At 40.5% G+C, this 13,764-nt stretch overlaps 1 protein-coding gene and 1 pseudogene across 4 annotated transcripts in view; one reads left to right on the top strand and one right to left on the bottom strand.

The window, feature by feature from the left end:
• Positions 1-13,764, top strand: part of f (forked) — a 470,851-nt gene that overhangs the window by 452,163 nt on the left and 4,924 nt on the right. For all 4 annotated transcript variants that reach the window (XM_065230982.1, XM_065230983.1, XM_065230981.1 and 1 more), the window contains one exon: positions 653-941. In XM_065230982.1, the coding sequence (XP_065087054.1) occupies positions 653-941 (289 nt within the window). The remainder of the gene's footprint in view (positions 1-652; positions 942-13,764) is intronic.
• Positions 2,185-4,386, bottom strand: LOC135708855 (rhodopsin kinase GRK7-like; annotated as a pseudogene).

The following is a 13,764-nucleotide window of genomic DNA, read 5'->3' as shown; positions in this document are numbered from 1 at the left end:
ATTTTCATGGATTTATCATATAGTATTTCTAGTTCAGACATTGAGACATGTTCTTTGAAAGATCTCCGAAAAGAGGTTAAAAAGGTATTTTTAACGCCAAAAAGTCATCTTGCCCCGGGGGTTAAAACATAAAGTAGTTGTCATCTAATGTTTGACTCTAAATCTAAGTAATAAAACAAAAAAATATCTCGCTATTACTGAGAGTGTTTAATCCATTGCCGGGCACTGTACAGTCTTGAACTAGCATTTATCTTTTGCCTCCTGTTGTTTACTTTTCTCCTGGTCTTTCTGTTTTAGAAACCAAAATGTTTTTACGGGCTCTCCTTCTCAATGTTCATACGCATAACTCTTCCGAACACGCACATGTAGGAAAATAACTAGCTTCTCTTATAAAAACAGCCGCCGCCGCTCCACCAACCAATAATATGTTGCTATCTGGACCGTGATAATTTATAAATATTTATATTGCGCTTTTTTCGATTCTACTTTTCCCTCTCTCCCTCATTTCGCTTTCTGTGGCTGTAAATGCATTTCCAAAGATTTTAATTACACATCTCCACTTTTTTTCTTTTTCTCTTCGCCTCGTGATCCACGCGTGCGACCGCGTTTGCGTTTGCCTGATCCTGATTTCTCCAACCCGTGGCCGATCCAGATCTTCCGACACCGAAGACTATATGCCATTGAACGCAACCATCACGGTACAGTCGGGACCGGAACCGCCAAAGCCACCTCCACCTCCACCCGCGCCGCCGATGCTTTTCCCACTCAACGGCGGCACTATCAACAAAAATAATTCCAACACCAATAAAGACGGCAGTCAGACCGGAACGAACAAAAGCAGCAACGGCAGCATTCCACCGCCACCCCCACCGCAGGGGACGATACGAAAGCAACAACAGCCACTGTCGGCTATTTCGATTCAAGACTTGAACAGTGTGCAGGTAAGTCTTTGGTTCTTGATGCAGTATGAACTATTATCCCTCTATCATGATTTATACCCGTTACACGGTCCTATCAACTGGGACAAACTTGTTTTGAGGCTAGATATTGGTTTCTCTGTTAAGGCATGGATCGCAAACATCGTATGCTCTCTGTGCATTGTACTCCTTTAATCTAGAACCGCATTCGACGTACTGAATTAAAGGGGTATAACGATACTAATTGGTATATCTGTCATAAGTATTAAGGACCATTTTTACTTGATAATTAGTGTTTACAACACAACTGGCAATACAACACTAATAATACAGTCCGAAAAAATGAATCCTAATAAACCGAAACGTCAGGTGACGATAACCAGACTTACATAAGTTGTGAGGAGCAAAATATTTTATAAAATATTATCGGCACAGTTGAAACTCTAAATAACCCACTAGAGACAACCGATTTTACTCGCAAAAAACCAACTTCTCTGTGGTTCAACGTACAGAACTCGATTTTGGCTAGTAGGTTATTCCGGTTATCAACTGTCCCTATAATATATTCAATTATTTTTCGCGATATTTGATTCGGTTTGCAGCCGAGTCAAGCATCAAAAATAAAACAAATAAATTTAAACTACCGTAAAATCAATGAACGATCAGTATGTGTATGTGATGGGACCTGTCTGTTTGTTTGTGGTTATACTAATAGACTAGGGAAAACGACGATGCAATCAAATGAAAAGTAGGAGAAATGGATGTAATGTCGGCCCAAATGACCCTAATTTGGGCCCATGCATAAATTCAGCAATCGACTAATTTTTCAATAGCATTAGCATTAGCATCGAACAAGTTGTACAATATCGTAGATGGTACGAATTCAAAACTATTAAGAGCAAGACGGATATCTATTACTGGACAGATAGTAAGTAGGAAATCATTACTATCTCCCAGATAAAGACATATCCCGCTCCAACAGTTAAGGATTGTCCTGGCCACGTCCTTACAACTGGTAGGGATAGGAAAGGTATGTTAGTCCAACATTTACTTAAGAGAGATGCAGAGAACTCTCGGGAATTTAGGAATTATGTTAGTAGGGAAGGTAAGCCATAGGACACACCCAGTCAGTGTTGCTGGCATATGTAGTTTTTTTTTTTAAATGTTGAAATTGCTGTCCAGATCGTCTGCTGGAAGATAAGGTTGCTCTTCTCCTATAGGCCCTGTAGCAATCGACTAATTTTTCAATAGCGACCAAAAATATCCATTAGTACGGTCCCAATGATGCGTTCATCTAGATAAAATTGATAAATAGCAAATTTTTAACGATGGGCCCAATCTTAGATCCATAGGCCAATGTTAGAGCCATTTCCCCTATGATTATAGGTATATATCACTTTGAAAACTTACATTTCTCGATCAACAATGAAAAGGGCCTAGCAGCTTTTGTAAATAAAACGTTGTGAGCCCTTTCCTCACAAACCGAAAGCCGCCCATGCAAACCAATGATATCATCGTGTACGCAACAGATAAGTTCGCCGGAGTCTTCAACTCACTCTGCCGTGGTCCACAACCGGAGCAACGGAAGATGCCGACATCACGACGACGACCGGGTGATTCGTTTCCCAAACACACTTTGGTCGCTGTTGTTGCTGCTGCCGCCTCTGACGGGTACTTTTGCTCGGCGAATTGTATGGGCTGGCGGCGCCACCAACGCAACTGCTGCTACTGAACGTATCGTGCTGATGTCTTCCTTCCGGTCGTCAGCAGCACCACCACCACCAGCATCCTCATCCTTATCGTCAGCAGCACCATCCAACACCATCAGCAGTATCTCACTATCTTCTGTATCACAATTCTAGATAAAGCTGGGATTAGGGTGTAACAGCTTTTGTAAACAATTACTTCTCTCCATGATTTCTAGGATTTCAAGGCACGCCCATGCAAACGAACATAACCATCGGGTAAGGGAACTCTTGGGCGAGCCTTGATTTTCTAAAAATCATCGAGAGAAGTCATTGTTTACAAAAGCTGTTACGCCCTATCCAACCCTATCTAGAATTGGCTTCCAGTAGTAATAATGCTCCTGTTGTTGATTGTTGGCCAATCCGATCGCTATCGACCAGAATGATGCACGTTCTGTTCGGTACCCTCAGATGCAGACTAGTGAGACCGGTAGAAAGAATATTCATCTCTCTGCCGAAGAGACCAATCTAGAAAAATATCATCGTCCAGCATCTCGTCGAGATCCATGAACGAACCATCCATGTGGACTGCTCATCGTCATCTTCACCATCGACATTATCCACCATCGAAAGGCCGTGCGGCGACGTAGACAGTCCCGTCTGGATGGACCAGATGTTCGCTTCTACGTAGCACTTCTATATATTGTTTTCGTACGGATCGCAGGATACGATTTTGGAAAAAATTGAACTGCGATGATTTGTAACTCCAGTAGCTCCTGGATGGTGATTCGGGTTATGGGATTCTTTTCCAACAGCGAAAGCAACACGTACTCAAATTCTTCGTTGATTTCAGTTAAATGACCAGTTCGGATTGCAGGACTTCCACAACGTCTACGAATGGGTTCCGGCAGAACATCAACACGTAAAATGTCACACCGAGAGCCCACATTTCCAGTTCCTGTCCGGAGTAGCGGTTGCCTACCAACACTTCCGGACTGCAATATTCGGTCTTACCATAGAAGGTAGAAAAAAGTTGCCCTTCCCGTCGCCGATCCGAAGTCAATCAGCTTGATGTGTAAATTGTGATCGATGATAACGTTCTCGTCTTTGATTTCTCGATTCAAAAATATCAACGAGTGCAGGAAAGCAACCGCATTAGCAATCTATCGAGAGACCCAACAACCCAGCTTCTTCGTCATCACGGGTCACTATCCATAAACTCCAACAGATCTATCCCGGACCCGTGGATTTCCATCACAACCAGGAAGAACTTGTCGTTCTCGAACCAATTAAACATGTTGACAATGTTCGGATGCTTCACGTGCGTCAACAGATACACTTCATCAGTTCATCATCAGCAACCTATCCGAGTTTCGGTAGCTCAGCTTCACTTGCTATACTCTCCGTGGATGAAATCTTCATCTCACTGTTACATACGAAAGACGGAACTGCGATCCGAGTACTGCGCAGCAGCTGTATTCTTGATGGCCTGCCTAAGCGAATTGTCCACCGCACTGGTCACGCTTTTGAACGTCAACGTCAGATTCTGATGCTTACCTTCATGAATCCGAATCCCGGCTTACCCAGATGCAGTAAACCTTCCTCCCTCAGGGATGCGTCTGATTCGAAATGGTGTACAGTATGTCGATCACATCGCCATCGTAGTGAATCGCTTCTCCGACGTACTTCTCATCCGAATAGATCGACCTACGTGGTCCACACGGAATCTGAAGCATCCCAACGGCCGAATGTCGTTTCTGTTGATCTGGCGTTAACGTGACCATTGTATGACTTGACATGTCAAAACAAAACATTTGAACTGCCAAAATTCCTAGGGGGACGACTCTACCTACGATGCAGGAAAGATTTTGTTTTGGTGTGGCTAGCTGCGCGCACGCTGAGTAGATAGAAGGAAGATTGACGATTCTAAAGATTTACTGCAAAAAGATGATGCGCGATGCAACTAGATGCGAGAAATGAAAGAAGAATTTTCGTAGATTGATTACCTAGTGTGATAGGGTAGAGCGCTACTTCGTCGTAATCGCCCATTTCCGTTCTATCGATCAGAAAAGATCAATAATATCAATGATTTCACCGTGCACAAATCAATAATAGGTTTGTTCCGATGCGTTAGTTCATTAGCTACAACATGAAACCTGGTAGATCGCATTGTATGAATATTTACGCTCATTGTTCTCAAAACAAAAGAAGCGCACCTAGTGAACCCCCTTTTTCTACGTTTATCCGTAGGACGAAGAAAATCTAATGGCGTTTCAATGCGTTAGGACGGAATTGAAACTCGTATAACGAATTTAGAATCAAGAAGCAGTATTAGATTTTAAACAATATCTCAACAATTTGTGGCTCATTATCAAATATAACGGTACGTATGGAAAGGTGAATAAATTTAGAAGTTTGTTTTGATAGAAATATTCTATTTTTCGTTTAAATTGGTTCAGAAAAGAGACGTAAAGCACGGGTTGTGCTTAGTAGGACGGAATTAGATCAAAAACCCTAATTGAGATTTAGATGTGACGCCTCTCTCGCAAAATACCGGATTACCAAACATACAGTTATTCACAAACAAAGTTAGTCCGATGACTGGCTCTCTCGGTACAGCGCGGCACACTTGAGGCACACTGAGAAAAATGTTGGCGCAAAATAAGTGCGTAGAGTGACCACCCCTTGCAAAATGCTTTATGAAAGGAACAATGCGGCAGCGTTACCAGATTGTTCTCAAGCTTATTAATGTACCTATTATCATTATTCATTTGACTTTTTCGTCGGCTTAATGAATGTGACTTAAATGGCGTAAAAACCCCATATTTTTTCACAATATAAAGCAAACATAACAAAATAGCACATCCGTGAACATAACATAAAGTAAATATGGCAATGAATATCAACTGTAGTCAAAGCATCAAAACTTATCATTCGATCAGCTCGATCGGACATCCACCAGCAATCCTCGTCGTGGTGAAACGAAAAAAAACAAAAGAAAATAAATACAGATAGCATAATCCTTACTATTTAAGAGCAATGGAATATTTATCACCTACCACAATAACGAATGTCGCTCGATCCATCAATGCAATTCAGTATTTCTTCTTCTTCTTCTTCTTCGCATTTTAAGCTTATTGCTTATCGCATATTAGCTTATTGCTTGCTACGATCAGACTAGTCAGTTTGTCTGCCACCGACTTGGCAATATTTGACTGTTGAACATGATGGTGATGGTAGTGTGATCACGTTGCCAGACAAATTTTATCTGGCAACGTGATCACACTACCGTCACGGTGAGAAAAAAGTACCCAATGACCAGTTCACTTTCATCTACTTTTAAATTGTTTGTCTCCTATTCTGCTTCTAAAATTGTCAAAATCGGAGGAGCAAAACCACCCAACAGGGGTGCGGGAACCATGTTTACCTACTTTTGGGTACAACTAACTTACTATTGGGTAGAAAGCGACTAGAAATTCCATACGAATTGCTTACAAGTAAATGAAAACTAATGTGAACCGCTTTACTTACTTTTGGGTTCCTGCACTATAGTGTCGAGATGGGTGAAAAGAACTTACTTTAGGGTACTTTTTTCTTACCGTGTACAGTGAAGTGATTGTCACATTCAAATTTGACTGTCGACAGACAATATTTTTGCATTCATTCTCTTAAAAATTAAATTAAGCATTTCACTGTGCTGATTACATTGTGTGGACAGAGAAAACTCTGTAGGTCGTGATCACATTGGAAGACAATCTACGAGTTTGATAGCTTGATTGTTGACAGTGAACGGAAGAGAGATTCAATTTTAAAGAATTTAATTCCAATTTGAGTGATACAATGCCGGTAATGCAATGTAAAGTTTCCACATTCGACCACATATGGGTCACCGTTAAACGATTACGCTTGGCAGATTTTGGAGCACTGCTTCACCGCAATCGTTCATTTTCACATAACTTGTGATCACTCAACCAAATGCCTTCTGACTACAGTTTGACTGTACACAGTTCGACAGTCACAGATATTTTGACTGTTTGCAGACAACTGTTAACCGATTACATTAGAAGCCAGATAAACTGTGCTGGATTGTACAGAGAATGCGGCTAGTCTGATCGTAGCTTTAGATGCACTTCCTCAGTTATTAATTGAGAGCTTTCGATGCCTGTTTCATTTTTGCATTAGTATAATTGTGTGGCAAGTTCAATCATACTCTATGCCCAGGGAAGTCAAGAAATTTTCCAACCCGAAAAATTCCTAAACCGCACCGAGAATCAAACCCAGCCACCTTCAGCATGCTTTGTCAGTGCGCCTTCACTGACTGAGCTACACACTTAATCTAGCTCGGTAAAATCTTCAACAGCCGATTACCTCGGCATTTACTTTTGCTGATATCTCTGCAAAATATCTGTTTGTTAGCTGATATCTCAGCAAAATCATATTTGCTTGCTGAGTCTCGGCAATTGTTTTACTGAATCTCAGAAAAATAAATTGCAGAACTACTCGGCTGTTGGAATCTCGGCGAAAAAATGTAGGTGTGTACGGGAGGCCCTATGCAATTCAGTCAGTCTACGCTTAAATATTGCAATAGTATAGTTTAAATCGAACATGATGTATACTTCGTCAAACCTAGCCGACATGAAGCGAACAGGTACAAGGAGTTCTCGGTCTCGAGGAGCAAAAAGAGTCGTTGGCGAAGCAATCGTTCAGGGGCGTAAAGGTTAAGTTGACATACACGCTATTTCGATGCTACACACTTAGATTTTTTCGCCGAGATGGGCACCACCGAGCAGCTCGGCATTTTATTTTGCTGGATCTCAGTGAAAAACTTGCCGAGATTCAGCTAACAAACTGGAATTTTGCCGAGATCTCAGCTAACAAACATATTTTTTGCTGAATTTCCAGCAAAATAAAATGCCGAGCTGCTCGGTGGTGCCCATCTCGGCAAAAAAATCTAAGTGTGTACTCATTTTTGAGTCGATGAGTGATTTTCGACTCAGCCAAAAGGGAAGTTACTCAAAAATGAGTAACATGATTTTACTCAAATTTGAGTAAACGTGCCTATGGAGGAAAGTGGGTAACGGTTACTCAGATTATGACATTTGTCAACTGAGTAAACCTTACCCATTTCGGTAGAAACGAATGAATTCCATAAATACATAATTGTTTTGTACAGGAAAAATCTTCCTTCTATCTACTCAGAGTACGTGCAGCTAGCCACAGCAAAACACAATCTTTTCTGCGTCGTTGATAGAGTCGTCCCTCTCGGAAGAATATTTAAAAAAACATGATGATTATTCTGTATTTATTGATACCAAAGAACTATTTGTTAGAGTTGGATACCTTACCAATTAACTGCTGATAGCTTTCGTCATCCAGGTCATTACGTAACTGCTTCACTTCCAAAAACTAATTTTAAACTCACTGCGCAAAAATTGCCTGTTCACAACTTCAAAGTACGCCATTTTGAACTTAGGAAAAAATGATGTCAGAACCATTTAACCAGAATCTGGGTAGATTCCACTCATCGGAGCAAAACCAGTTTACTCATTTTTGGACAACTCCATACAGCATGGAAAATGAGTGCGATCTACCGGACCGGTGCGTCAATTTCTCCTGTGAGAGTTTTAAACGCTGTCCAGACTGGAGAGTTATAACATGTTATAACGGTTGTCAAATAATTGCAACACAGAAACCACCATCAAGATAGCGCTATAACATGTTATAACTCTGTAGTCTGAACGTACTATTAGCAACAAACACCATTTGGGCATCATTCCATCTCTGCTCAAGCATCTGCTGTCCCAATAATCTGCATCGATCACCATATTGTGGTAGGTCCAACCGAGGGGGACGACACTTCTAAATCTTCTTCAGTCTAAAGTCTTCAGAATCGTCATAAATCTTCTTACTATCTACTCAGCATGCGCGCAGCTAACCACAGCAAAAAACAAAGTTTCCTTCATCGTAGATAGAGTCGCCACCCTCGGGTCCAACCACAAACGAAGTGACAGACGAACTGGTGAAGAAATCAAATAAAATAATGTGGTTCGCTGTTATGAAATTTTCTTAGAAGTTTGTGCCATCAGCCACCAGCTGGGCTAGTATTTTTGTTTTGATTTGAACAAAATTAATTTTGTGTGCAATGATCTTTGACAGTGTGCAAAGAGTGTATCATTTTGTTATTTTTTATGCATTTGTATGCATTATGTTTTGAGTAGAGTGAAAGAGATAGAACCAAAACATTCTAGTACATTTGGTGAAAATGCTAGTACAATCCAGTAGTAGTGTTGCCATGTGGAACTGAAAAATTGCAATAAATAGCAGGTTCGTCACCAAAGTTTTCGAGCCACTCCGTCTGTCACTTCGTTTGTGGTTCAACGGATCTCGCCACGGGAGGTTTCGTAGGGCATATCTCACAAAATTTCTGTGAATTGCATTGATCCTAGCAGTCCAAGTTGATTAGTATGGGCACCACACGGCGTGTTCGATGTGGCAGATTGATCACCTTTCATGTTAATGCAATTTTTCTTCACCAAATGTTAGTTTGGCTGCTAACATTCCTAAATTGGTTGGTTTTGAAATATTCTGTTCTTCAGAGCCACAACCTATTATATGTATGGAAAATTATGATAAAATTTAATAATTCAAATTTTTCCCGGCAGAATATTTTAAAATGAACTGATTTGGGAACCAAAATTCGCAGGATATTTTGAACATAAATCCCAGCTGTCGGTTGGCTCTACATATATTATCGTGGTAGGAACCGGTGGAACCTAACGATTTTAAATTGGCTCACTACTTGACTAGCCTATTGGTCCCAAGCAAATAGATTAACGTACCCCATTCTAGTATAAATTACAGTAGTACACTATGTTTGTTTTGATTCCCTATGAAAGTTTGACTGATAAAATGAGGGGTTCGTGGATTTGCCTATGTTTCGAGGGGTGAATCGATTAGCTTGGGACCGAAGATAGTACACTAATAAAATTCTACACATTTTTATTGACGAATTTATATGTGAAATTCCACATGATTTTCATGTGACCACACATAAACAGAATTCACCCAAAAGCACACATGAAATTTATGAGTCAAATGAATAGTATGTGTGGTTACACATGGCTTTTATGTGTACACATATTAAGTATGTGTCCGACACATAGATATCATTTGTTGATCACATTGCGAAAATTTATGTGTGAGACACATAAAAACAATCTTTGAAATTTTATCTGTGTACCAGAGCCTTGCCAAAAACTTGAGCTCGTTTCTTCGAGACCTTCTGGTCTTAGAGTTACCTCTATGGTTGTACCATAGAGGTAACTCTAAGACTAGAAGGTCCCGAAATAACGTGCTCAACTTTTTGGCTCAGCTCTGGTACTCTCTTCGGTCCCAAGCTAATCGATTCACCCCTTGAAATATAGAAAAATCCACTAACCCCTGTAGTGCGATCGGAATGTCAGCGCTGAATCCAGGATGACGCCAAGATCTCGAAGAACACGCTCAAGCCATTGACCATTAATTGAATAATCGTACGTAACCGGGTTGAGCTTGCGATGAAACGATATAATGTTGCATTTATGGATGTTCAACGTCAGCATGTTCTGGGTGCACCAATCAGCAAAAAGATTCGACAGCAGTTGTAGAGCATAGCAGTTCTTGATACCTTTAATGATCATGTATATTTTGACGTCATCAGCGTAAAACACACGGCAGCCAGATGGCAGTACGAGCTCGTTGATGATTGTGGCACGCCAGATAAGTTTGAAAACTGTTTCGAAGATTCAAATCCGATATAAACGGTGAAGTTACGATCCATGAGGTATGATACAAACCAGCTAACAAGATCCGCAGAGTCACCAATTCTCCCCCAGACGTTCAAATAGTATTCCGTGGTCAACTCTATCGAAAGCTGATTTCAAATCAGTGTCTATCTGAGCACCAGCAACAATGTTGCGTATGCAAAACGATGCAAATCTGGACGATAGTTGTAGATGTTGATCTTTTGGGGTAGAAACCGTTCTGATTCGTAGAAATGTAATTCATGCAGGAGTCAAAAAGTAGAGTTAGGTGGGGCAAAAGTTCTACCTTAGTTGAAAATTAAAATACCTCAAAACTCCAAGCATTTGGAATCAAGCTAATTTCCCACATATGATCGCAAATTTAAGGTTAACAACTTTGTGTTACGAAGCTTTGACGAATTTTCAGTTCATTCGTAGCTAGAACGATTTTTTTTCAAAGGAGCGTTCAAAACGAACTTTTGCCTCATTGCAAGGCAAAACTTCGATTCAGCAATGGGGTAAAATTTCGCATACCTAATGCCAATTTTAAAGAAGTTTTGCAACTATAAATCATGAAATGCCCCATAATGGTTTGAAAGACGTAAAGAAATCGGATATTTGTACCCAGATATTGTCAGAACTAGACCTGTGCGCCGGTCATTTCATCAGCTGCGCTGGCGTAAAGGGTGATACGGTCAAAATTTGGTCAAGGGAAAACGCGTGTAAATCGGTGAAATCGTTTATTTAAAAAATCAAATTAAATTTCTTTTTCAAGTTCAATTAGTATAAAATTCAGGAAAAATATTCAGTTAGGCTTCCGCTTTTCCAAATCCGAATTGCCGGGCCTTACGCTTGACCCCTGCCATCAGATTTTGTACAGCCACCTTGTCCACCTTCTTCGCAGCAGAAAGCCAGTTTGCCTTGAACTGCTGCTCGCCCTTAGCAGTTTTTTTTTCGGTCTTCTTTAGGTTCCGCTTGACAATAGCCCAGTATTTCTCAATTGGGCGGAGCTCTGGCGTGTTGGGAGGGTTCTAGGCTCGCTGACATTGGTCGACGGCGACGGCGTGCATCGGCGTATCACTTTGGTGGCCGTACAAATATCGCATTTTCAACTTGAATTTAAGTAAGGTCACATAAATGAAACAAAAATATTATTGATGATTGTGACATATTATAGACCACGCCGACAAAGACATAGGTTCTAAGCTTCTTTGGATGAATGCTCGATCTTTGTGAAGATATTGAACAAACAATATGATTTAGTTTTGAAGTTCCCTGTAATTCGATATGTCACATGATGGGGTTTGGTTTGAGACTCTGGCCATTTCCCGGGAAAATTTTTAACGTGTACAGGGGTGGCCAATGTGGTCCTAGGCTGTCAATGTAACTACCATGGAAACGACCCGGTTTCACATGTGATTTAAGGTTTTGCTTAATGTGTTAATGTTTAAGTCCAGATTTTTTTAGTAGCCTGGTGGAATCCCGTTTATATCTGATGTAATGTGGATCTTGGATAGATTCTGGAGGTTAACTGCAGGGGGCTGTTACTGAACACGCATTTTAAACCAGCATGAACATGGACTTTAAGTTCAACAGGCTCAACCAAAGTCTTGTACGATGTCCTGACTTTTTACTTGAATGCATGGAGCTACATGGGACGTCATTTAATCATGTGAGCCATATAGATGTGTTAATTAAATATCTAACATTTTCCAAATCATCATGGAGTTCAGATTGTGAGATTCTATAGACTCAACGAGAAATTTTATCATGTTCCGGCTAATTTATTGTTTGCATTCATAGCATGTAGTATTAATGGTTGTAATGACAAAGTATTTTAAACCCTCCAAATTATCCTGAAGCGTAGATATACGATAAATGAGGTCTAGTATGATATCCTGATTTATTATACAAATCCATGTAGCTTCATGGACCTGTATTCGAAAAATATGTTAGGTGCTCACAAGTGCCTCAATTTCATATCAAGAAGCTTTACAGCCACACTGAAGCCGTCACGTTGTATCGATTGTATTATGTCATCATATTTTTTAGAATTAAGACATCATTAAGAACACATTTAAAAAATATGAGACTTTTTCTTGAATATACAGGAATCCCCTGAATAGCAGGTGGGTTGTGCCATCCACTCACCGTAATTTCTCGGTTGTTTTCCAACTAAATGTGCAAATTTTCTGTAGATGACAAGTTTATGGTTTGCCCTACCCGCATGAACGATAACCATAAGGAGTGCCTAACAAACTATTCGGGTTATCATCTCAACAATGTGTGGCACGGTGGCACGATTTGTGGTATCGTTCGTGTATGGTGCTCGTTTATAAGGGTAGTCACTTACATAACATCAGCTCAAGCGAATGGAGAACAGCCGAGACATGTGGATGACGGTAGCACCCACTGCGCTATTCGGGGGAATCCTGTAATCCTGTAATCCTGCTCTACAGCCTCATCGAAGTCTTGTAAGACGTTCCAACGGACCATTCGAGTTTATAGAGCAATGTGAGAACTTATTACATCGTGTATGGCATATTTTTGTCAAGACAGATCACTCAAATTCAAAGGGTTTTCTAATGAATTATCAAGACCCAATCCTCAATATAACTTGAAGACCTCAAATTATGTTGTCATTACAATTACATATGATGTACATGATCTTTTCGACTCTGTTTGCATTAAATAAATAAAAATCAATTATGGTTTAAAGCCCTAACCTAGGAACAATTTTATTTATTCTTAGGGTGGATTACTGGATTTTTTATGAAATTTAATTGTATCAATTCCAGCTCGCTCGTAGTTGTCGACACAACCACAACACAATTGCGAATTTTGTGAAATCGCTGGACGCGGATCTCACTCAGATTATCGCTACATATTGCATAGCGGAGGAAAATTCTATGTTCATCAGCTATGTGCTAGAGGAATACTTACGGTGATGTAATGAGGAGAAATTTCCAGCTGTCTTGGGCCTCGATATACACCAGGCTTGATGAAACTCTTCAAATTCACTAGAGGATTTAAAATACTCTTACCTTGCGAGTTTAGGCAGCCCTCGCAGTGAGTGGCGGCAGGAATATGGAAGAAGTAAATAAAAACTCCCCGAGACTGCGGGGGAGTAAACTAAAGCGAGAGGTTGATTTGACGACACGTGCACTTTTAGAGGTTCCTGATGAGTTTTTTGTTCGAGGCATGAAGCTCAGAGTTCACCCAGGGTCGAAGATCAATCGACGACGACGGCGACAATCAATACGAAACTAACGATTTTAAATTGGCTCACTACTTGACTAGCCTATTGGTCCCAAGCAAATCGATTAACGTACCCCATTCTAGTATAAATTCCAGTACTACACTATATTTGTTTTGATTCGC

The sequence above is a fragment of the Ochlerotatus camptorhynchus genome, unplaced genomic scaffold (assembly GCF_037179485.1).
Source record: "Ochlerotatus camptorhynchus isolate MF236.1 unplaced genomic scaffold, CSIRO-AGI_Acam_v1.1 ptg000336l, whole genome shotgun sequence".
Lineage (NCBI taxonomy): Eukaryota > Metazoa > Arthropoda > Insecta > Diptera > Culicidae > Ochlerotatus > Ochlerotatus camptorhynchus.
Note: the sequence above shows the minus strand (reverse complement) of the source record. Positions and strands in the feature narration are given on the sequence as shown.